Source organism: Lactuca virosa, chromosome 3, assembly GCF_052849685.1.
Source record: "Lactuca virosa cultivar CGN04683 chromosome 3, Lactuca_virosa_CGN04683_v6, whole genome shotgun sequence".
Classification (NCBI taxonomy): domain Eukaryota; kingdom Viridiplantae; phylum Streptophyta; class Magnoliopsida; order Asterales; family Asteraceae; genus Lactuca; species Lactuca virosa.
Window position 1 is genome coordinate 319,050,989 of NC_136428.1, and position 26,020 is coordinate 319,077,008.

The following is a 26,020-nucleotide window of genomic DNA, read 5'->3' on the forward strand; positions in this document are numbered from 1 at the left end:
GCTTGTAAATTTTATATTAACATATTGAAAAAGAAAGTTAGAAAGTACAATGCTATAATAATTATATTGTTTTCAAAGATGCTTTACGCTGAGAAGCAAAAAAATCTTGTCACGAAAGAGAAATCTCATCATTCATTTGTTAGCAACATGAAGTCTTGTCCCAACATCCAGGGGTCCATATCCAGATGTGAAAAGGGTAAATAAGTAATTTGTCACCTCTACAACATGTGCAAGAATTTCAAACACAAAAAACGTGTTTTAAGATCTTATCTAACTTTTTGACATATTTAAGATTGACAAACAATTAAGCATCTGAAATATCCATAAAGAAAGTTAAAATTCATTTTTAATATATAATTATAGGAATGTACAATGAACCTAAACCCAAATCTGTAATATTTCTTCCCATTATGAGGTTGCTATAAATCGTCACCATCTCTTTCAAACTGTGGTACCACTGCGTTCACAAAAACAAATCCACATCAGATTTTTTTCTGCCTCTCTTCTTCATAAGATCCGTTATCATCAACGGAAAAGTGATGGTTACTATCACACTGAATTCCAGGTAGTTAACTATCAGATAAGTAAATTGTCAAACAAACAAAAAAAAAACAGACAGTTGAATTTCAACTTTCTTTGACATCAAAAGTCGAAAATTTTGTCCTTACCTGAAGCCCTTCATTGATACCATTGACATAAAGTTGAGATGGAAATGACAAATCAGGTAGGAAGAAGAACAAAATCTTCTCCACTTCCTCACCCTCATGGTGTCCCCTTCTAAAACCAAATATGCCAAACTTTAGTTCTTGAGTGGGAGTAGTAATAGAAGTAGATCAAAGACCCATACCATAACAATAAAATATTGGTTCTCAATATAGATGAAATGTTGGGCACCATGAATATCCATGACATATGCAGAATGTATGCTCATATCAATAAGAACATTATTCCCACAAAACAAATTCCGTTTACACAAATACATTTATAAGCATTTCATTATTGTTTATTAAATATATATATATATATATATATATATATATATATATATATATATATATATATATATAAAGATACAGTGATATATCATCAGCTTGGTTGTAGTTTCTTGAATGAGTAACTCTATCAATCAGATGTGTATTTTCTTACAAAAGCAAAGATTAGTTGCTAAAATTCATGAAAATTATAATAACAGTTGAAAATCAATGACCACTGCTTTTGAAATTTAGCAATTACAGTCTTATTCAAATTGAAAAGAAAACATTTCCAAGAACGTTGTAATTCTGAATCATGTGGTATTCAGTTTTGGCATTGAAATTAAGTTTATGCATCAGAACAGTTCCAGGATGAGCAACATCCATTAGCTGACAATGAACAGCACCCGAATGTATTCCAGAGTCACACTTACATGGAATAGCAATGTACTTTTGTTTATTTTTTTAATATAACATCTTACTTTCATTTCTATTTATTATTCTTTGTTTGTTGAGCATCGACATTTTCATGACAAATACTAAGCAATTTGACAGATAAAACATTAATAATTTTAGCAAAAGAATCCAACATGACAAAAAGTGGTTATTCAGAAAATGTTCTAACTAAAAAAATGTTGTGGACCAAGAAAAGAATGAGAAACTACTTGTGTAAAAATTGACAACAAACTGTACTTCTAAATCGACAGCCCATAGATTCTATTCCACTTGCAGTTAATCTTCATAAAGTTGAAGGCGCTACAACACACATCGGGAAAAAAACTCCTGCAGTCCTAAACGGAACAAAGGGAAAATTAAGAACAAACAATATAAAAAATACAATGGTAAAGGAGAATAATCTCATAACTTACAATTATGCTTGACAATATCCAGATCCATCTCTCAATATCTTCCTTCTTTTAACCTGTAAAACAAAAATCAAATTTATTACTCTGATACAACATCAATATTAAGGGAACAACAACTAAGTTCACGCTTGTGTTGAGAAATAGACGTTATGTAGCAATATTGTAAGCAACTGATCACCAATACTTTTATATTTACCAGTCGTTTGTACATGTGGTTCTACCGACGACTACTTTCTGAACGTAAAGTCTTCATTTCCAGTGATGAAGTGGTAAAAAAATTAAAATAAATACATATACTTGAGAAATGTGAAGGAAAGAAACATCGGTTCATTTTTTGTGATGTATGCTTCGTTTAATAAAAATAATCAAAAAGACCGGTGACAGTTACATCAAATCCTCCACCATGGTTGATTAATTTGATAAACTGAACCTCTGTGTAAATCCATTGGTAATTACAAAGAGAGTGAAATAGAAACAAAAAAGAAAACGAAGGAAGCTGTAGCATAGGAAAGAAAAAAGTGCCTACGGTTTGTTTCATCAGAACTTCAAAATCCTAATCGTGTCTGCTGCTGCGTTCTTATTCTCCGTCTCTGCAGTGAATATTTTGTCCTCTACAATGCAAAAATTATTATTATTTGTATGAAAACAGAGATATTAATTTTTTTTCATATGTATGTGGATATATAACATACCGAAAGATCTGAATAAGTTTTCTGTAATATATATGATAATAGTGTTGGGGAATCAAAGTTGACTGGTGACTGTTGAAAAGTTCCATAACTGCAGCATAATAAACCGATGATAATGGAAGTAGATCTATTTTTGTTGTATTTGTATGTATGAAAATACCTGTCTATAAGAATTGTTGTTTCCGGAATTGGTGGGTTGATGTACAAGTGACTTGCGCTGCTTGTGCCAAGTCTTAATGACCCTTTATGTCATTTGTTAATCAAAACATCTAAATTAGGTAGGTGGGAATTCTATTTATGTATATTTATGACTTTGAAAGGAAAATAAGATGGACTTACCGGGATAATTCGAGATTTTTACACTGCTTATAGCAACAACAGCAGGAGCAGGAGCATTTTCAAGAGAAACACGATCGAACTTTGAAGGTATGTTGGTACATTCTTTCCACAAACTTATTGCAATGGCATCACCACTAATGTTTATAGGTTTGATATTTATTAGTATTGTATAAGAATAATAGCAGGAGAAAGAAATGCTTAAGAATTGTTTTTCAGAATCAGCAGTAGATATGGTTTTATATCTTTCTTTGTGCACTTAATAAGTTTGCTAAACACACCTACAAAGTCTAGAAGTGAAAAACAATATTTCAGACTGCATAAGTTAAAACTTGTTAGACAGGATATAAACATTAATTTTGTTTAAGGCGTGTAATATGTGTGATGTATATAGAAGAAATGAGAACCTGCATGTTGATCCACATACTCTGGAATTTGTTTTTTGGAAATGAAGTGAAAGCAGCATATAGGTATGGTGTGTGTGTCTGGAATAGCTGTAATTGAGGACGACATCCCAACAGCAATGTAAACATCTTTTTCCAGCCATTTTTGATAGCGGTTTTCTAACCACATATGGAGATCAGAATTTGGAAGGCAACGGAACGGAGAACACTTTCAATTTCCACAAACTTATTGGAATATCATCATCACTATTGGGCGGTATTGAATAAAGTCAACACCTTTTTAAAAAAGATAAATATGAAATCATTTACAGGACTAACCTATGAAAATATAATAACTAAATTACTGAAAAGTAATGTGAAACTGAAATTCTATATTATTGATCAATATATCCCTACATCAAGATCCGTATAAATTAAAAAAGTAGAGAAGGTGCCCTAAACCGAAAAAAACCTTCATGAAATTCATAGACCTTCAGCAAAAAAAATTGGTATACTCATTGAGGCAATACCACAAACACTTGGCATGCGATATCAGAACAAAAAAGAACTGGAATCTTACCCATCTTCTTTTCTACTTCTAATCAAATTAAGTTAAACAAATGACAAAGAGAGGCAAAGTTTATCTATTGTACAGAAAAAACAGAACCAAATCGACCTCCTCTTGTTTACATGTCAAGGTCGTTCCTTAACAATCGCACAAAAAAAACTCACAACCCTAGAACTTACACAGTGGAAAGACGATTATATAGCACTGGTAGTCCGGTGAAGCTTTGGTGCCATTCGTGCACTCCGGTGACGCCGTCGCTGACCACCAGCAGCAGCGACGCATCTGCTGTCTTCATCATCTTTCTAGTCTGGAAGAAAGAAAATGAAATAGTCGGTGGATTAATTTGCAAGAAAGAAAATGGAACGACTGGAAGGGGCTTAGAGACATGGAAGACTTTCCTGATCAAATTGGGAGCAAACTGAGATAAGAAGAAAGAGGCACGCGGAGGCAAAATAGAAACGCAAAGAAGCCAAGAGAAGATAACGACGACAAATTCTATGGCGGTTTGTGCGAGAAGAGGCGAAGTAGAAGTTTCAGTGGCAAAATAAGAAAGGCAAATACTTCCGTGTGCAAATAAGAACGAGAGGAAAAGTAAATGTAGATAAGTTGCAAGCGAAAATGTTAAACCTACCAGTGTTGCAAATGTAGGAAAGCAATGAAAGTTTGGTGGCACAAATGTAATTGGCGAAACATTCCTGTTCACCAGGATTTTAACAATTAATGGTATGTAATAATGTGTTGGTTGAAATCTTGGGTCAATTGTCTTCTCTTTGGTGTTATTGATCACACCTTCTTTCTCCTTACAATCTTTGAATGTTCATATGTTTAATTCTATTTCTATTGGGTATATTTTGATGGTTTATTATTTGCAAAACTAGGTTATGAACACCCTCAAGAATTCTTAGTTCGTGTTCACGTATTACTCCATGTTTTGGAGATCATGTTTTCTTTGTTGATTACTAATTTGAACCTTGGTGTGAGGGTGGGATTGCTATTAATTGTTTCTTGACAAGTTACGAATTCAATTTTTATCTTTGTGGGTGCTTTGGGGTTATGACTTAATAGGTTAAGTGGTCAAAAAGTCCTTGAAAGACAAAGCTGGAAAATTCAGCAAAATTATCAATCTGTCCCTGTTTTCAAAAAAAATCTAGAAAATTTATCAGAAGTCGGATTAATGACCCGTAAATTCTCAAAGTTTGAAATACGAGTCCAGTTTGTCCATGATTTTTTCCAGGACCTCTTGTTTCCTCCAACTTAGGTGAAAATCGTCTTTCCCACCAGCTGGTCAGAATTTAGCTGCATTGATAGGCCGTTTTGTGAAAATCATATAAAATTGTAGAAAAATCGTTTGGACCTTCAAAAGTACTTTATGAAAAGCTAAGAGTCTAAAATACTGGAATATACATAAATATTGTATATTTCTCAGACCTTGTTGGTGTTAAAATGGCTTTGAACAGGTGATTGTTACGGGTCATTTGTTATAAACGTTCGTCTATATCTTTAGGCATTCTACTCTCAAAAATTTTGTGTCATCTATTTGATATTCTGATAAAGTACACAACTGATGTCTTAATACTATTATTCAATCCTCTTGTGTGTAAAATTGAGTGGTTATAATCCTTTACCTAAAGCCTAGAAGCATATGGTGATTTTTGGTGAATGTTGGAATTTTGCACAACTTTTCCCCATCTTGCAAGAGCTATAGCTGCTAATTTGGGCAGAATTGGAAGATACTCCTGTCTCATGAAGTTATAGGAAATCGAGTCTAGTTTCCATAAAGTCTGATTTCGTCCCAATTAGATCTGTAGATTTGGTTTTATGATTAAAATACTCAATGGGGGTCGGGCTGGGGAATTATAAAAAAATAATATAAAAGCTAGAATAAAGTTGTATTTTTGAGCCATATACTTTATTTGTTAATTGAATGTTGTGTGTGGAGTTTAGGTTGGGCCTTGAGAACTTCAATTAAGTTCATGACTTGGAATAGAAGGAAGATTTCATCAAGGCTAAAGGTAAGTTCATACTTTTAACTCACTAAGGCTGCATGATTGAAACGTGCAATCCGTAGATGGTGATTTGATTCACTTTAGTATGACCATGTCATTACTTGTGCTTAATGATGATATGATATTTGTGATGCTAATATATGCTTTGTGCTAATGCCATGTTACGAGTTAATTGTTATGTTGCTTTCACTTTGATGAACTTGATGAATATATCATGCTAGCTTAAGTTGCTTGAAATATGATGTATGGTTGTGTTTTGATGTGTTGGTTATGAATACATTTCATGTTTAATACACATTTATATGGTATGCATTACATGTTTTACTTAATGTGTAAATGACATTGTGGGGTTATGCGTAGTGGGTTTGGGTAGTTTGATGACCTTTGCCTAAAACCTTATTCGGATCATTGAGGGTGCCTACTAGGTTGAAAGAGTACCTATAGGAAGAGTTATAGCCACAGAGGTTGTTAGTTGCCGGTCTTTCTAGATGATAGTGCGACACATGGGTTGCAGGCACTTTGGTGTTCGTAGGCTGCAGTGATGTTGGTCCCTCATTCGCAGCCAGCGCAAACATCACGTGGGAATCGGGAGGTGTATTGGTAGAATTGACACCGCTTGTACTGATCTTGAACGACACCGCAGGGTACTTGTACTTTGCAAAGTCGGAGTAGCGAAAGTGGAGTCATGGGGTTGGTGTTTTGGGTGGAAGTCATGAGCCACTTAATTAGAGCATTCGGCTGGCCGTGCACACACGTAGTGAACACAGTGTTTCTCTTGGGTTAGGTAGCACTAAGGGACACTTTTCTATCAATCGATTGGATAGATATAATAAAACGTTGAATATATAACAAATGTTGGTTGTATATAAAAAGTTTGAGTATGTAACAAAAGCTTGGTTATTAAAAAAAGGTTGAACAAGTAAAGGTTATCTATATATGAAATGTGATTGTTTACATGTTATTCGTTTGTTTATATGGTATTTGGTTGATTATATATGTTATGTGGTAGAATTGCGGTCGAACATTTATGCATGTATGCGGTGGAATATATGACTAGTTAACTATATTATGTGGTTGTTTGCTATCTTTTACTTGTCTAACACTTTTATGCTTCATCGTAAAATGAATGATTGACCCATTTGGGGTTTGTATGTTTTATGTGAAACTTTATGAACTCACTCAGCAAGGGCTGGCACTTGTATCTTTTCTCTTTTGTGCCTTAGGATTGGTGCAGGCAGTTTAGAAGATTGACCTTGGTGAGAGGGGTTCTTATGGGTAGTAGATTTATATTAACGATACCACTCTTGGACACGTTTTTGTTTATTTACTTTAACGTACTTTTGTTTACATTTTAAATGGTTTGGAATTATGTTTGAATTTTTGAAGTAACGTTGTGGTTTTGAAAATCTTTTGAACAAGAAAACTAAATTTTCCGCTAACGTATTCTGTTAAATAAATGTTTTAAAAAGAAAAACAATTATGGTAAAAATCACGATGTTACATAAATAGCTATTCACAAACACTAACTGCTCCCATTAATTGTAGAAATCGTCATTGATTTGAGAAATGTGGAATCTCTCATTGATGAGTTCTTCTTGATGGTTTCTTCCAAATCCATCAACTACCAAGATGCTATATCAAATCTTGAATTTGATAAATGACTTAGAGTCATGAACATTGAGATGTAATTCATGTATGATAATCAAGTCTAGGCTTGATTAATCTTCCTCTTTATAGCAAGACTAGGAGTAGGAGATTCTTTTACAAAAGCATAAATACATGGATATCATACACATTTAGCAAGGCTTGTCATAAATGGATTTTATCATACTCGTGTCATTAACTAAGGTCCCGATCATACTCATGACATTGACTATGATCAAACCTTTTCACATGTAGATATGATTAGATACGCAACGATATTATTTACTATTACTTCATACTCTTAATATGGGACATAGCAAATGGATTTCAAGAAAGACCTCTTTTCTTAATAGACGTCTACTAGAAGATATCTATAAAGTTTAGCCTAGAGGTTTTCTTAATCCATGTTATCCTAACCAAATGTATAAGGCTTAAGATCCACTTGTGGATATAAATCAAATATCTTAAGGTTGGAATAGTCATTTTAATATGAAGATACAAGGTATGCTTTTATACCAATTTGAAAAGAACAAATTTGTTTACTAAGAACCAGTGGGAGCATATTGATATTCCTAATCTTGTATAAATGAGACATACTTAATCATTTGAATAGTTATTTTAATATGAACATATGTATTTTACTATTTCTGGATGGCTTTACCTATCCGAACTCCATCATCTCATGGTTGATCGCTCAGCTATCCAAGTATATTAGCGTTCCTCTGTTGGGTTTTTAATCAAAAATCCGGTTTCACAACTGATAAAATTGACAACGGAAGCATTAAAATGTTGAATAAAACTAAAACTATTTTACCCACCAAGGATCATTTTGCAAGAGTTAGAAAGATTAAAACAACCATAGAAGGGGAAGCATAATAACCTTTGAAGACTTTGATCCTCATGGGAGGTTGGAAGTTGATGAAGTGTGGCATGAAACTCTAAAGCAAGAGTTCTCTACAAGTATCCACCAATCAAGTGTAGAACCATCAAAACATGCTAGTATTCACTTGTAATTTGTTGTTCATAAGCCTTTGAAATATATACCAAATATATGTTCAAAGGTGAAGCAACAAAGGGACATTATTTTAAGCATCAAGTGCAAGAGAATGGAGGAGAAGAAGGATGCTTTAACTTCGAAATTTGGCAGCCTGTTGGGAGCACTTTTGCTCTCGGTTTTGCTAGCCAAAGAAGAGGAAGAAAGAAGCTTAAGAACTACATCTCAACCCTTGAAAGTCTCTTATTTATATAGGTCAAAAAAGTAAGAAGAGACCATACCTTTTAGCTTGTCAAGCATGGGTTGAATAGACAAGTCATGGAGGTGGATTAGACAAGGCACGCATGCCTTGTCTCCTCCCATTTTCGGCCCTTGGGTTAATGCATAGAACCAAAGGATGTTCCATCATTATATGTCTAGTATATAAATATATATACCAACTTTATATAAAAGGCTATCATTTATATAAAGTGATTCTTATATTTAAACAACTAGTCATATAATTATATAAATATCTCCTTTATATAAAACTACATTTTCTATATAAATAAACTCTAACTAGTTTATTAAGATATAAATAAAACTTATAAATAATCATACTTTATGACATATTTTATAAGTTGTCATTTCTCCAATAAATATTATTTCCACAAATAATAAATTTCCAATTAGTAAAATATTATTTCCATGAAATAATAATTTTCCAATTAAATGCAAGTGTTGATATATTTATTAATAATCAAGTTATACTAATAAATAATCAAATGATGGTAACTTGCTATATGGTGTGACCCTATGTGATCATATATTATTAGGAATATCATTCTATAATGACTCTTGGGCATACTAGATCTTTCAATCTCCCACTTGCACAAGACTCATCATAGATTGATATAGACGGTGGTGAACGTCTAGCAACATTTCACTACCCCAAATAACATATGACGAAGAATGCCATTCATCAACATCCAATTCCCAAAAGCTTTAAGCTTCAATTGATGTAGTAAGGAAAGTTTATCAATTATCCCTTTGTTACAGACATCCTGTTGAAACCTGAGCCTTGGATCACAATCAATCTCATTTGTAATTCAACTTTGGGTAACGCGCGTTAGATGTCTAACTTTCAACGAATAAGAGGAACAAATCCCATCTTGACTACATAAGCCTCTTATATAGTTCACACCATACCCGAATATGAATTTTATAACTGCCCGGTCAAGGAACAACATTTGGCCACATCAAAGCACAGTACTCCCTATACTTAAGTCCCACTATGTATCTCAGGTGCTAAGGACACAAAGATAGTACCTTTTAATCAAGTATCACTCACAACTGCGATCTATGAGTTGATCTTGATGCGGGTCCGTTCAGTACTAGTTCTCTGACAAGTACCTATGAAACTTGGTTACAACTTCTTGCCTACTTTCATCTGGTGAGACTCAACCAATCCTTTTCATATTAGCCTTACTTCATAATTTCTCCCACAATCATGACCGACTATGAACCTTTAGAATAATAAGATTATTCATGGATTAAACATGTTAATATAGAACACAACAGGTATTAATGTAATTATCATATCCCAGTATATCAAAAACATTATGTAATAGTTGTTGTTACAATGTTCCAATATCCAAATACTAAATCCAAACCAAAATCCCATTTCTAGAATAATAAAAGTCTTATGGTTTAAGTGTGACCACTCATACTTACTTTAAAAGGAAAGACTTTATTAATGGGTTCGACTAAATTTAATTTGTCTAAATTTCACGAATACTATATCTCCATATTTGACTCTTACTCTAGGAATAGTTAAAAATCTTCGAGAATATGATTGGTGTTCTTTCTTGACATAGAGTCCCTTTGCTTGATTAAGTCAACTCTCGAAATCACAAAGATTTCTATGTGATCCTTGAATGGCAGAAATCAACATAGTTTTTCAATGAACTCATTCATCCAATCATATTTGACTTCAACTTTAAAAGTTGTGTATTCTTATTTTGTAGTAGATTGTGTCATTATGTTTTGCTTGGACCTCATTCCAACTAAACTTACTCTTAATTCCAAAATGAAGTCATAATCCAATTTTAATTCATAATTGTCTATATTTATTTAGAAATCAAAATCCAATGTTGCTCTTTACATTAAGATTTTATTCTAAACTAATTATCTCATATACATTCTCTTAGCTCTTTTTAAGTACTCTTAGAATGTTCTCACGGTCATCTAGTGACTTAACCATGTATTCAATTTTGTATCTCAGGATATGACATAAATTGTGGATTCATTTGTCAAGCAAATAGAATATAAATCATTTTATCTAGCTCAAACCTATGTGCTAGATCCATTTGAGACAAACTAAAAAATGGAGTCATGTGACAATGTCAAGAATCTTCCAAAGGATTCTTGTATCTTGATCTCTTTCAAGATATTGTCATTTCATGCAAAAGAATTTAAAAACCTTTAACATTCATCTTTATGTATCTCTTATAGATTTTACATTCCAAGAATGTATCTTGTCATTCCTAACTCTTTCATTTTAGAAATATTTTCCGAGTCAAGGTGAAAACCACCTTGCATAGTCGGAATATTATTTCAAATGATTAAGTATGTCTCTTTCATACAAGATTAGGAATATCACTATCCTCCCACTAGATCTTAGTAAACACACACGTTTGTTTTCATTTTGATATAAAAGCATACCATGTATCTGTATATTAAAATGACTATTCCAACCTTGAGATGTTTGCTTTATATCCATAGGTGGATCTTAAGCCTTACACATTTGGTCAGGAAAACATGGATTAAGAAAACCTCCAGGCTAAGCTATATAGATATCTTCTAGTAGATGTCTATTAATAAAAGCGGTCTTTCTTGAAATCTATTTTCTATATCTGTGACAACCCGAAATTTCTAGCTTACATTCTTCATTTTTATCAAATTTAGCCTCGTTTTGCTATTTATAATGAAGTTTTGGGTCAATCTGAGCGCTTAAGGCTTAGTATAATCAGGATACGTGTCGTAGGAAGGGTTAGAAAGTGTGTAGCATCCAAAAATCGGGCCAAACGCACCAAATTAGGTGTGTGCGGCCGCACACTCCAGCCGCACACAGGCCGACCGCACACCCCCACCCAGCCGCACACTCCCTCCTATATATACTACCCTTGGTCATTTGGTCATTTCTTACACTTCTTCAAAGCTAGAACCCGAGAATCCTCTCAAGTATCATCCGAAAAGGTAACATCTTTCACCAAGAACACCAAGAACACCAAGAACACCAAGTGTACGGCCGCACACACATGCTGGGCGCACACCCGGCCGCACACACGTGCTGGCCGCACACCTGGCCGCACACATACATATAGTGTGTATTTTTGCCATACACTCTGTTGAATAGCCTTTTAACCCTTTCATACAATCATATATGGTTGTAACACTTAATTCTAAGTGTTTTTATGTCCCTAAGGCATGTCCCGAACACTTTTAGTGGTTATATTCATGAGATGTATTCATATATGTGTATTTATATGTAAAATAGGATCATTGTGTGTGTACAAGTCTTCGCTTTACACTTAGCAATCCTATCTCTTCAGTTCATCCAAACCACTCACTACAGGTGAGTTCATACCCCTTAATTAACCTTTTAAATGTTTTTAAATGCTTTTATGGGGGGGGGGGATACAAGTTGAACAATTATAGTTATTATATCAATCATATGTGATTAATAACTACCAAACAAATGGTTTTCTTACTTCTTTAAACAGTTTATCAAACTGTTTTATCTCAAACTGTCTTACAAACTCTTTCACTTATCAAATACTTTTACTTCAACTCTTCTAAACTTATATTCTGTGTATCTATATAAATATAGTTATATAAGTAGGATTGAAAGGACTTAGGACTGCTAGCCTACCTTACTTCCTGTTCCTTGTTTGGTTGTGGACTTAGGGTATCAAGGTTAGTTGTCCGAAGGTCATTTGAATCCTAGTTATATATTATGTGTATGTATATGGATATAAAAGGCTTTCCTTCATTCAATTCCATGCCCTTGGGTAGCAAGGGTATACACACATGTTCATACATTACTAGCAAGCTACCATAGGGGTAGTTTAGGAAGATACTATTACTAGAACAATGAAACATACATTGAGTCAGTTCATACATGAGTCAATACATACTAGGATGGGAATCAAACATAAAACAGAGTGATGAGAAACAAACATAGAACAGAGTGAGGAGAAATAAACATGAAACAGAGTGATGAGAAACAAACATACAGGCTAGACAGAGAAAGAACACACAATACAGCTAACACACAATTCACATAACAATTACATTAATACATTTATGTGAGCCATTAAGCAGGGCATGGCACTACCTGCCATGACTGTTTTTGTATCAGAATCTCCTTAATTGGGGAGCGTATGAGTTTGCGTATAGATCTATACTGGATTGACTATCCTACACCTTGCTGCTCGCTACAGTGGGACTTGCAAGTCTACGGGTGCCAAACGTCATTTTTTTTACGGCATCTTACATTGTCGTGGTTCAGCTAAGTCGGTAGCAAGATACAGGCCGATCACATGTTACCTTAAAATATACATTTGGTTTAAGGTAGTTAGTACATCAGTAGTTACTTAATACTACATTACAGTACTATAACATTTTCCCTTTACATTTTACTTTGTGATATCCACACAATAAACAATAATGTAAAAACTATATTTTTGGTTAATGATAGACAGATTTGGGAAAATACACACTTTTACAAGAAACACACACATACACTAGATGCCTTGGTAGAAGGCTACTTTTAGTAGAAAACATAGGGTTTTCTAGGAGAGTTTAAACAAATACAAAACTTTTACAAACATATACAGTACATTTTACAAAACATCTTACAAATGCTTTCATACAAACGCAGACACTAATATACTTATGATCTCACCAGCTTTAAAGCTGATAAACTCTTTCAAAATAACTTGTATTCTCAGGTCACCAGTAGACAGGTACCGGAGCCAGGTTTTGAGAAGATGGAGGGTTCCAAGACTTGTCTTCAATTTTTGATGTATATTGTTTTGGTGTCTTTATAAACTTGACAGAACACACTTGTATGAAATTATATTATTAATGCAATGGATGATGTTGTTGCTTGTTTACTACTGGCATTGTTATGATATTGTACATGGCGTCCTCCACCCCAGAACGTTTCCGCCGTTCTTAGGTTTTGGGGTGTGATAGATTGGTATCAGAGCACTGTTTATAGTGAATCGAGTGTATCAACCCATAAAAGATATACGAACTATAAACTCAAGCGGGATTAAAATACTCTGATAAAGAGTTTATACTTTTCAATAATAAAATATTTAACCAAGTATACATACCTGCATTCATACTAAAATCAGTGTCACTAGGACAGAACAAAAGTATTACGATTGTTGGACAGCGCAAGTAGACTTAGAGACATATGGTCAACCCTGGGAAGATGTAGCCTGATCAACTACATTATCCGAGGAGTGATTATCATGTGCCTAAGTGTGGTTGTGAGGTTTCAACAAGTCTAAAAACTTACCAACACTTCTACAACAAGAACAGTAGAACAGAACATTAAACTTAAAATACTATAGGAGTATTTTGTGTTACAACAATTACTTATCTGAGAACTAAAGGTCTTTATTATTATGTCAATAGCTGTTTAGGGGATACGCTAAGGTTATATGTACTAGGATGTCATAGACTTAGAATCTGTGATCTTTGCCTTACTTCCTGTTCCTTGTTTGGTTGTGGGCTTAAGGTTAGGGTCACTTATTCGAAGGTCTATCCCGTCTGCGTTACATGTAACTGGTATGCTTTAAACAAGTATTGAAACAACTAATGAAGATCATCTTATAATTATCTAGTTAGATAGTTTATTAATTATTTCCTTATCCCTTTTCTCGCGTAGATTAAATGGCTGGTTTCCATCTTCCCGGAGACCCGTACTTCCCAAACCACGGCAATGCAGGATGGCTAGAAGAGGAACCAGAAGATGATCACCCAATCCCTTTGGATGATCATGAAGCTGAAGGCTTCTCTAATGGTTCTGACTCAGAGCCAGAAGTCAACAATCAACCCCCAACTGTTCAAAACCCAAACCCTCGTCCCGCATTTCAAGGACCCACACCTCTGTGGGCCACAAACTTGAATAGGTGGAGTCAAGAACAAGGTCAACCTTTTCCCTACAATGGAGACAGAAGCTTCTACAACATTTCTGAGGGAGGTTCAACTGATAGAGTCCTACCTATCATGGTTCGTAGGATTGCTCGGAACACCGAGCAAGGTCGAGCAGCTATCCACCAAGTAGTGGAAGTTGATGCCAACTCTGGTGTTAACACTGTCCGCATTGGCCAACTGGAGTCCGCTCATGAAAGGGTTCAGGTCGGTAATGCACTGCTTCAGAGGGAACTTGCTGAAACCCGAGCCGACGTCAGGGAACTTCGAGCTCAACAAGCAAGATCGGATAGACGTGTGAGAGACATTGAACGTCTGCTTTCGGATTCAAGGACTCACTCAAGCAGTTCTCGTCATCGTTAGAATCTTACCGACTTCTCTTTTGGATATAACTTAGTTATGTAAAAACGTAAGTCTAATTTCCTATCCGTATAAATCTTAGACCTATTAGGTTTTGATTAGGTCGTATGCTGTCAAAATTTTCCCATCTTGGTTGATGTAAGACCTATTTCTAGGTCATTTTTCCCCGAACTCATTACATCTGTAATTCCAGTATCTTTGACAGATATCTAATCTAATGGAAATTATTATCCAAATGCTTTCATCCTCATTCAAGTATTCATTCAATTATGCTGTTGGGCTATGAAGAGTTAGTCCATGAGTCATTCTCATCGATTTTCCTACCAAATTCTTATCAATGCTTACATCTTTCTAAACATATAGTTCAAAGATGCCTCCACACAAATCACCAAGAAACAATCCTCCACCACCTACTCCCCAGTTTGATACAGCTTCCCTCAATGCTGCTGTAGCTGCGGCTGTGGCAACAGCCATGGCTCAATATCATGCATCAGGTTCCACTGGAGGAGGAACTCCTATTCCGGCTATGCAGATTGAAACCCCTGTTCATTCCATACAGGTTGAAACCCCTGTACGCTCGAGAGAGTGCTCATACAAAGATTTTACAAACTGCAAGCCATTGTCCTTTAGGGGAACTGGCGGAGTCATTGTACTCTCGCAATGGTTCGAGAAAACCGAATCGGTTTTCGCAATCTGCTCCTGTCCAGAAGGGAGCAAGGTGAAGTTTGCAGCTTGCACCTTTGAAACCAAAGCCCTAACATGGTGGAATAGCCATGTGAAGTCACTATCTCTTTCGGTGGCTAATGATATGGGTTGGGATACGTTGAAAGACCTCATGATTGAGGAATACTGCCCGAGGGGCGAGATCCAGAAACTGGAGGAAGAACTTTGGCGCCTAACCATGAAGGGCTCCGACATCGTCGCATATACCGCCAGGTTCTGTGAACTGGTGGCCCTCTGTCCCAACATGATTCATACAGAGGGAAAGAAGATCGACAAATATATATGGGGGCTGGTGCCACCATACCAGGGCAATGTTTTGTCATCACGCCCAACTACATTTGATAGTGCCAAGCGATTGGCACAGCAGCTAATTGACCACGGGGTCCGTACCCCGACTACAACAACCACTCTAGCCATCTCAGAACCCGACAGAACCGCAGAGTCCAAGCGGAAATTCTGGGAAGAAAAAAAGAAGGCAAGGGCTGCCAAAAAGCAGCAGGTCGTAGCAGTACATGCTGCGATAACCCCTGCCGTTGCTGCTCCGGTAAAGCAGTACTCTGGGAGCTTGCCAAATTGCACCAAGTGCAACTACCACCACGTGGGAGCCTGCCGGGAAATGCAGTGTGCGAACTGCAACAGAAAAGGGCATACAACCCGTTTCTGCAAATCTCCGGCGAGGCCAATCACCCAGGTCCCCGGCGTTGGAGTGGGCCAAACATGCTACAACTGTGGCGAGGTGGGCCATTTCAAAAGGAACTGCCCGAAGGCAGGAAACGCCGGCGGAGTAGGAAGAGTTCTGGCTATAGGCCATGAGGAGGCGGTTGCCAACACCACAGTGGTCACTGGTACGTTTCTCCTCGACAACTCTTATGCTTGTATACTGTTTGATAGTGGAGCAGAGAGGAGCTTCGTGGACCAAAAATTTGCTCATTTACTTGAGCATAAATCACGAGCACTCAAAGAACCGTTCACAGTAGAAATGGCTAATGGGAAGACAGAAAGCACCAACAGTATATTCATAGGGTGTATCCTAACTTTAGATAGCCAATCATTTTCGATCGATCTCATGCCGGTCTCAATTAAAAGTTTCGACGTCATTATCGGCATGGATTGGTTGAGTCTTCATCGTGCCGATAGCATGTGTTATGAAAAGGCTATCCGCCTTAATCTGCCGTCTGGCGAAACCCTCGTAGTTTATGGCGACAAACCCGGCACGAACCTTCGTATCATCTCGAGTATTCAAGCTCAGAAATTCCTGCGAAAGGAATGTCGCGCATTCCTTGCTCATGTGGTCGATGTGAGCCAAGAAACGAAATCTATTCAGAACATTCCAGTAGTACGCGACTTTCCCGACGTCTTTCCAGAAGAGCTGCCAGGATTACCTCCGCAACGACAAGTCGAGTTCAGAATCGATTTAGTTCCAGGGGCTACCCCCGTAGCCAAATCGCCTTATCGTCTAGCACCTGCAGAGATGCAAGAACTATCCTGTCAACTTAACGAACTGCTCAGCAAGGGCTTTATAAGACCAAGCTTCTCACCATGGGGAGCTCCAGTCTTGTTCGTCAAGAAGAAAGACGGATCGTTTCGTATGTGCATCGACTACAGGGAGCTCAACAAACTGACCGTCAAGAATCGTTATCCTTTGCCTCGGATTGACGATTTATTTGATCAACTTCAAGGGGCGAATTTCTTTTCAAAAATCGACTTAAGATCCGGATATCACCAACTACGAGTGCTAGGGGAGGATGTTCCAAAGACAGCCTTCCGAACTCGTTATGGACACTACGAATTCGTAGTGATGCCGTTCGGATTAACAAACGCGCCCGCGGTATTCATGGATTTAATGAATAGGGTGTGTCGTCCTTACTTGGATCAGTTTGTCATCGTCTTCATCGATGACATACTTATCTACTCTCGTAGTAAGGAGGAGCATAGGCAACATCTGCGATTAGTCTTAGAAACATTACGTGCGGAGAAGCTCTATGCGAAGTTCTCGAAATGCGAATTTTGGATCCGCCGAGTCGAATTCTTAGGGCACGTGGTTAGCAAAGAGGGAATACACGTGGACCCGTCCAAAATCAAAGCCATTGAGAGCTGGTCAGCACCAAAGACGCCTACAGAAATTCGTCAATTTCTAGGCCTCACTGGCTACTATCGCAGGTTTATTCAGAACTTCTCCCGCATTGCGAAGCCTCTTACAACACTTACCCAGAAGGGCGTATCCTTTGACTGGGAAGAGAAGCAGGAGAGAGCGTTCCAAACGCTCAAACGAGCCTTGTGCACCGCACCGATACTATCCCTTCCCGAAGGGATAGAAGACTTCGTCGTCTATTGCGATGCATCAAATCAAGGACTCGGATGTGTTCTGATGCAGCGAGGTAAGGTCATCGCCTATGCCTCGAGACAGCTGAAGACACATGAGGTCAACTATACGACGCACGATCTTCGAGGTCCTCGGCGTTGATCCGGGCTAGATATATATCTAGCGACGAAGGCGCTGTTTTGCCCGACAGGAGGCGGCCCTCTATAGAGCGGACCGAATCCCCTCCTATCACTTCCTCCGGGCCATAGGGGTAGGGGGTGTAGGGCGGAGTCCGAGCTCCCGGAAGAGCGGGAGGCGTAGCTTGTTCCCCCGGAAGCGGTTGATTTACCGCTGAGGTACTACTACTACGCCCGGAACTCGCTGAGTCTTCCAGCATATCCTCGGTAAAGGTAAACCAATCCGAATGGGAAGGTACGGCTGAAAGACTCTCGCCGGCGCTAAAGGCAACCGGAACGCCAAAGCTAATGAAAAAAAAAGGTACTAACCCAACATTCTACTGCTCTCTAAAGGGCCTGCCTACTCTATTAGTCAAGCTTGGAGAACATAGTACTAGGACTTACTAGATGAAAGACCTTGATTGGTGAAGGGGCGAAGCTTCTAGAAGGCCGACCACTACATAGAGAGATCCATATACCAGTCATGAGCGATAGCGAAGCCTAGAGAGGCGGAAGCAGTAGCTTCTAGGATTTCTTCACCAATAAATCATTATGGAAATTTCATAAGTACTCTCGGTCAGTCCAAGGGTTGAAAGAAAGTAGTAAACCAGTCAGCTAGCTGAAGTTATCAAGTTCAGAAGTAGCAGCTCTCCTAGCTGCACATTCATCTTCCTCTCTTGCTCCACTTTCACTACCCGCAGCAAAGCTAGGAGATTCCTGAATAGTCTGCTGCTTTCCTTCATTTTCATAAGAAAGGTGATGCATCTGTTCCACCTTATCTAGATTTTCTTGGCATAGCACTGCATTTGATTCTTTGGGAAGAATGACATCATCTACAGATAGGTCTTCATTAGAAAGCATTTTCAATCTATTTGCTGCAGACCCAACAATTTGACAGGCATTTTTCTATCATAATTGAATCAATTTAAAAAAGACCTAAAGTTAGAACAGATTTTCAGTAATGGGGATCACATTAGTAGGAATATAGGCCAGTCTCCAGCTTCTATCCTTTTCATTTTTGTAGTGAAAGCAATAACAATAGGATTTCAATGATCTTCTTTACTTAGGTTTTATACTGACATATCAATTTGTTTTCTGCTAGCATATCATCCGCAAAGACATTCCTCAAGCATAGAATATCAGGATTTGAGCCCTTGAACTGACTTTTCGAACCCTTACATTCTAGAAAGCCTGATGGCATTGATTCAGCCATCATTGAACAGCTTTGAACCAGTCTGACATTCGATGAAGACCGAGCCAGACATTGGATGCTGCCCTAGCTGGTTGTAGAGTTTTGAAATGGGATTAGAGGCGACGCCTGAGTATGAGGAGATCGCACTGGATATGGCTACTCTTTACGGCAAAGGGGGCATTGCCCATAAGATAAGATAAGAGTGAATGCAACGAAAAGACCCGGAAATAACGAATAATGAAACAATTCATATATTGACGTGCTCATTTCAAAATTTATGCTTTCCCATGTCGTGGAAGTGAGCTCCTTCGTCGCTCCTTCATTCTTCATAACGACTATAACCAAGCTGCCAACCAATAAAGCAAGCACCTTCATGGACTGAGACCGTGGAAGCTCCGTTAGCACCTTAAGGCTGTCTTTATCCTGAGAACCCTCGGGAATATTCAGAGACTCGGCTAATGCTTCTAGGCCCTCTACGACTAGTGGTGTTACGGAACAACTACCCGACGAGTGGTAATAACGACAACTACAGTAGGTTTGACAGTAGCGTTAGGACGACTTGAACTAGGGGCAGTTGTGTTTGCTCTGAAGATCTGGAGACACTACCTGTACGGAACAAAAAGCACAATCTTTACAGACCACAAGAGCCTACAACATATATTCGACCAGAAGGAGCTCAACATGAGGCAACGACGGTGGGTCGAGCTACTCAGTGACTACGAATGTGAAATTCGTTATCATCCCGGCAAGACCAATGTAGTAGCTGACGCCCTGAGTCGAAAAGAATATTCTAGTCGTAGATTCAAGTCATTGATTATGACTATCCATTCACACTTATCCACATAAATACAGGCGGCTCAGCTTGACGCTTTGAAACCTGAAAGTGTGACCAGTGAATCCCTGCGAGGGATGGATAAGAACTTGGAAGTTAAAGGTGGCAGAGCTTATTATCTCATGGATTGTATCTGGACCCCAAAACTTGGTGGTTTCAGAGACTTGGTCATGAATAAGGCGCATAACACTCGTTATTCCGTCCACCCAGGTTCAGATAAGATGTATCTGGATCTTAAAAAGTTATACTGGTGGCCTAACATGAAAGCAGAGATTGCTACCTTCGTAAGTAAATGCCTTTCTTGCGCAAAGGTCAAGGTCGAGTACCAGAAACCCTCAGGTCTTCTTCAACAGCCTGAGATCCCAGAATGGAAGTGGGAGCGGATCACTATGGATTTCATAACCAAGTTGCCCAAGACAACGGGTGGACTTGATACCATATGGGTCATCATCGACAGATTGACCAAGTCCGCGCACTTCCTACCTATCAAGGAAACAGACAAGATAGAGAAACTTACAAGAACTTACATTAGGGAGATTGTACGACTGCATGGTGTTCCCATATCCATTATCTCAGATAGAGATAGTAGGTTCACTTCTAGATTCTGGCAGTCGCTACAGAGTTCCCTAGGAACTAGGCTGGACATGAGTACAGCCTACCATCCGCAGACAGACGGACAAAGTGAGAGGACTATCCAAACCTTGGAAGATATGCTGCGAGCCTGTGTGATAGACTTTGGGAAAGCATGGGATACTCACTTACCCCTTGTAGAATTTTCCTACAACAACAGTTATCACACAAGCATAAAGGCTGCTCCATTCGAGGCCCTCTATGGCTGCAAGTGCAGATCCCCTCTGTGTTGGGCTGAGGTGGGTGATACCCAGTTAGCTAAAGGGTGAGTCCCTGAAAGCACTCTCACAGGTCCGAAGATCATACGGGAAACGACGGAGAAGATCGTTCAGATTCGTGAACGACTGAAAGCCTCCAGAGACCGACAGAAAAGCTACGCTGATAAACGCAGAAAACCTTTGGAGTTCCTGGTTGGCGACCATGTTCTATTGAAGGTCTCACCCTGGAAGGGCTTGATACGCTTCGGAAAACGTGGAAAGCTAAATCCAAGGTACATTGGGCCTTTTGAGATTCTCGCAAGAATCGGCCCTGTAGCTTACAAACTTAACTTACCGAGCGAACTCAATAACGTACATTCTACCTTCCACGTATCAAACTTGAAAAAGTGTCTGTCCGACGAGACTCTTGTAATCCCACTCGACGAGATCGAGATCAACGAGAGCCTCAACTTCATGGAAGAACTAGTAGAGATCATGGACCGTGAGGTCAAGCAAACGAAACAAAGCCGCATCCCAATAGTGAAGGTTCGTTGGAACGCCAAGTGAGGACCAGAATTCACTTGGGAGCGAGAGGATCAGATGAAACTGAAATATCCTCTTCTTTTTACTTAGTTATTTGTAACTACTTATTTGCTTAAATCCTAATTTCGGGACGAAATTCCTTCTAACGGTGGGATGATGTGACAACCCGAAATTTCTAGCTTACATTCTTCATTTTTATCAAAGTTAGCCTCGTTTTGCTATTTATAATGAAGTTTTGGGTCAATATGAGCGCTTAAGGCTTAGTATAATCAGGATACATGTCGTAGGAAGGGTTAGAAAGTGTGTAGCATCGAAAAATCGGGCCAAACACACCAAATTAGGTGTGTGCGGCCAGCCAGCCGCACACAGGCCGACCGCACACCCCCACCCAGCCGCACACTCCCTCCTATATATACTACCCTTGGTCATATGGTCATTTCTTACACTTCTTCAAAGCTAGAACCCGAGAATCCTCTCAAGTATCATCTGAAAAGGTAACATCTTTCACCAAGAACACCAAGAACACCAAGAACACCAAGTGTACGGCCGCACACACATGCTGGCCGCACACCCGGCCGCACACACGTGCTGGCCGCACACCTGGCCGCACACACACATATAGTGTGTATTTTGGCCATACACTCTCTTGAATAGCCTTTTAACCCTTTCATACAATCATATATGGTTGTAACACTTAATTCTAAGTGTTTTTATGTCCCCAAGGCATGTCCCGAACACTTTTAGTGGTTATATTCATGATATGTATTCATATATGTGTATTTATATGTAAAATAGGATCATTGTGTGTGTACAAGTCTTCGCTTGACACTTAGCAATCCTATCTCTTCAGTTCATCCAAACCACTCACTACAGGTGAGTTCAAACCCCTTAATTAACCTTTTAAATGTTTTTAAATGCTTTTATGGGGGGGGGATACAAGTTGAACAATTATAGTTATTATATCAATCATATGTGATTAATAACTACCAAACAAATGGTTTTCTTACTTTTTTAAACTGTTTATCAAACTGTTTTATCTCAAACTGTCTTACAAACTCTTTTACTTATCAAATACTTTTACTTCAACTCTTCTAAACTTATATTCTGTGTATCTATATAAATATAGTTATATAAGTAGGATTGAAAGGACTTAGGACTGCTAGCCTACCTTACTTCCTGTTCCTTGTTTGGTTGTGGACTTAGGGTATCAAGGTTAGTTGTGCGAAGGTCATTTGAATCCTAGTTATATATTATGTGTATGTATATGGATATAAAAGGCTTTCCTTCATTCAATTCCATGCCCTTGGGTAGCAAGGGTATACACACATGTTCATACATTACTATCAAGCTACCATAGGGGTAGTTTAGGAAGATACTATTACTAGAACAATGAAACATACATTGAGTCAGTTCATACATGAGTCAATACATACTAGGATGGGAATCAAACATAAAACAGAGTGATGAGAAACAAACATAGAACAGAGTGAGGAGAAACAAACATGAAACAAAGTGATGAGAAACAAACATACAGGCTAGACAGAGAAAGAACACACAATACTGCTAGCATACAATTCACATAACATTTACATTAATACATTTATGTGAGCCATTAAACAGGGCATGGCACTACCTGCCATGACTGTTTTTGTATCAGAATCTCCTTAATTGGGGAGCGTATGAGTTTGCGTATAGATCTATACTGGATTGACTATGCTACACCTTGCTGCTCGCTACAGTGGGACTTGCAAGTCTACGGGTGCCAAACGTCATTTTTTTTACGGCATCTTACGTTGTCGTGGTTCAGCTAAGTCGGTAGCAAGATACAGGCCGATCACATGTTACCTTAAAATATACATTTGGTTTAAGGTAGTTAGTACATCAGTAGTTACTTAATACTACATTACAGTACTATAACATTTTCCCTTTACATTTTACTTTGTGATATCCACACAATAAACAATAATGTAAAAACTATATTTTTGGTTAATGATAGTCAGAATTGGGAAAATACACACTTTTACAAGAAACACACACATACACTAGATGCCTTGGTAGAAAGCTACGTTTAGTAGAAAACATAGGGTTTTCTAGGAGAGTTCAAACAAATACAAAACTTTTACAAACATATACAGTACATTTTACAAAACATCTTACAATTGCTTTCATACAAACGCAGACACTAATATACTTATGATCTCACCAGCTTTAAAGCTGATAAACTCTTTCAAAATAACTTGTATTCTCAGGTCACCAATAGACAGGTACCGGAGCCAGGTTTTGAGAAGATGGAGTTGTCCAAAACTTGTCTTCAATTTTTGATGTATATTGTTTTGGTGTCTTTATAAACTTGACAGAACACACTTGTATGAAATTATATTATTAATGCAATGGATGATGTTGTTGCTTGTTTACTACTGGCATTGTTATGATATTGTACATGACGTCCTCCACCCCAGAACGTTTCCGCCATTCTTAGGTTTTGGGGTGTGACAATATCTCATATTAAGAATATGAAGTTATAGTAAATAATATCCTTTCATAGCTACTTGTGTAAAGGTTTGATCATAGTCAATGTCATGAGTATGATAAGGACCATAGTCAATGAAATGAGTATGAGAAAAATTTTATATAACAAGTACTACTAAATGTGTATAACTATCCATGTATTTATTTTTCCTAGAAGAATCTTTTACTCCTTCTAGCCTTGCTATAAAGAGAAATATTATTCAAGCCCATACTTGATTGTTAAACATGTATTACCCCTTAATGTTCATGAGTTTAAGTCATTTGTCAAATTCAAGATCTGATATAACGTTTTGGTAGTTGATGGTTTAACTAGTAGCCATCAAGAATTCATCAATGAGAGATTCCACAATTCTCAAGTCATAGATGATTTCTACCATTATTGTGAACAATTTGTGTTTATGAATAGCTATTATTCATGTTTAACAATTTCTAGTGCCAACAATTGTTACATCAGGATATGGGTCTTGAACTACTTCAACTTTCATGTGCCTCCCACTTGCTTTGTCATTAGAAGATTTCTTTCTGCTAACTCATCTTTCAGAGGAATAAAGGAACTTATTCTTGGTGGGTTTGTATATAATAATCTAAATGCCCTTTTAGAATATTCTACAATTATGTAATTAGTTGGAGTTTGTATTCTAGATACAATTAATAGTGATTGAAGTATAATCCCAAAAAAAGTTAAAAGGAGGACATTTCTACCGACTAGAAAGTAAACTATAAAGTTTAATTTACCCTATATCATCATGAAGGCTTTAGATGGTACTAGTGGGTTGTATCTTGTGCTTAATCATAGGCATTCATTAGAAAGGAAATCATACACCAAAGTGTATAGTTCCTTAATAATTATTTTCTCTACACTTTAGTGAAAATATTATTAGGAATCTTTTATATATAAATAAGATTCACATATGTCAAGTAATCTACATTATTTGCCTTCAAAGATCCCTTTCTTGAAGTTGGAATATGTGGATTTCATTTATACAATAAAGATAACAATGTCATGGATAAGTTTGATTTAAAACAAGTTTAATTCAAAAGTGCTTGCATATAGAACTTAATTTTATTTATATAATGTTGATATTTACTTTGTTATTCTATTAAGAGATCTAGTCTTAGAAATAGAAGTGAATCATTTCAGAATATGAGTTTTATCGTCATGAAAACGATCTAGTAAATAATCAATCATTTAAATAAATAACTGAGACATAAATATTTAGACATGCTAAAATTAAAACATACATTGTTCCAAAACAAACATTGTTTTATATTGCAAGCAGTTTATGTTCTAAGCATAAATTATAAACTAAACTTCGAGAGTGTAGTTCCAACTTGCTTGTGCTCAGCTAGTTACTCTTCTGTAAATATTTGCAATCAAGTTACAATTAGTGGATTAACATTTAAGTACCAAGTACTTGAGTGTTACACAAAAAGTATAAGTTCTATCACGTGGATACATGAAGTACTAGTCTCTTCCAAACTTTCGTTCTAGATAAGAGGAGCAGTTCCTCTACCAGTGTCCAATTTATTCACAAAAGAAACAAGATCCATCTATGTGGGCCTTATGAATTTCTTGGGCTTAAAGGTGTTTAGTCCATAAAACATGGGCCTTTTAGATCACACAAGGTGGCCCTTTTAGCCTTGCATTATTCCATTGTTTAAACTAGCTTTAATAAAATATCATTGTATTTATTAGAATATTGCTTCACCTATTATATCATCAAATATATGCTTTAATTATCCAAGACTTCCTAGAAGTCATGAATAACTATTCCTAGCTTGATGTTAGAAGTATCTTGAGCATCACAGTGATGCCTTTACTAGGTAACATATTTAGGTCTACTACTCAGAGTAATTGGTTTAGGATTA

At 37.3% G+C, this 26,020-nt stretch overlaps 1 protein-coding gene across 10 annotated transcripts; it reads right to left on the reverse strand.

Moving 5' to 3' along the window:
- Window positions 1-236: 236 nt before the first annotated feature.
- LOC145167356 (uncharacterized) lies at window positions 237-4,378 on the reverse strand. Of its 10 annotated transcripts, none has more exons than XR_013741089.1 (10): window positions 3,993-4,378; window positions 3,270-3,542; window positions 2,866-2,999; window positions 2,687-2,795; window positions 2,530-2,617; window positions 2,364-2,448; window positions 1,841-1,893; window positions 1,637-1,762; window positions 669-777; window positions 237-457 (listed from the first exon to the last, which is right to left on the reverse strand). XR_013741089.1 is itself a non-coding variant. In XM_079086544.1 (6 exons), exons 2-6 carry the CDS (start codon window positions 3,433-3,435, stop codon window positions 2,383-2,385), a joined length of 516 nt encoding a protein of 171 aa, XP_078942670.1. In that variant the 5' UTR covers window positions 3,436-3,542; window positions 3,993-4,375; the 3' UTR covers window positions 2,362-2,382. The 10 variants fall into 10 exon arrangements, 1 of the variants encoding a protein (XP_078942670.1); XR_013741085.1 differs by having other exon boundaries at window positions 2,687-2,768; window positions 3,290-3,512; window positions 3,993-4,373; XR_013741086.1 differs by having other exon boundaries at window positions 1,637-1,754; window positions 2,687-2,768; window positions 3,290-3,542; window positions 3,993-4,373.
- Window positions 4,379-26,020: the final 21,642 nt, after the last annotated feature.

Coding starts and splice junctions, on each gene's coding strand:
- LOC145167356 (XM_079086544.1), bottom strand. CDS start 3,435: ATGTGGTTAGAAAACCGCTATCAAAAATGGCTGGAAAAAGATGTTTAC. Junction 3,000..3,289: donor TCCAAAAAACAAATTCCAGA/GTATGTGGATCA, acceptor TATAAACATTAG/TGGTGATGCCATTGCAATAA. Junction 2,618..2,686: donor ACAACAATTCTTATAGACAG/GTATTTTCATAC, acceptor ATTATGCTGCAG/TTATGGAACTTTTCAACAGT.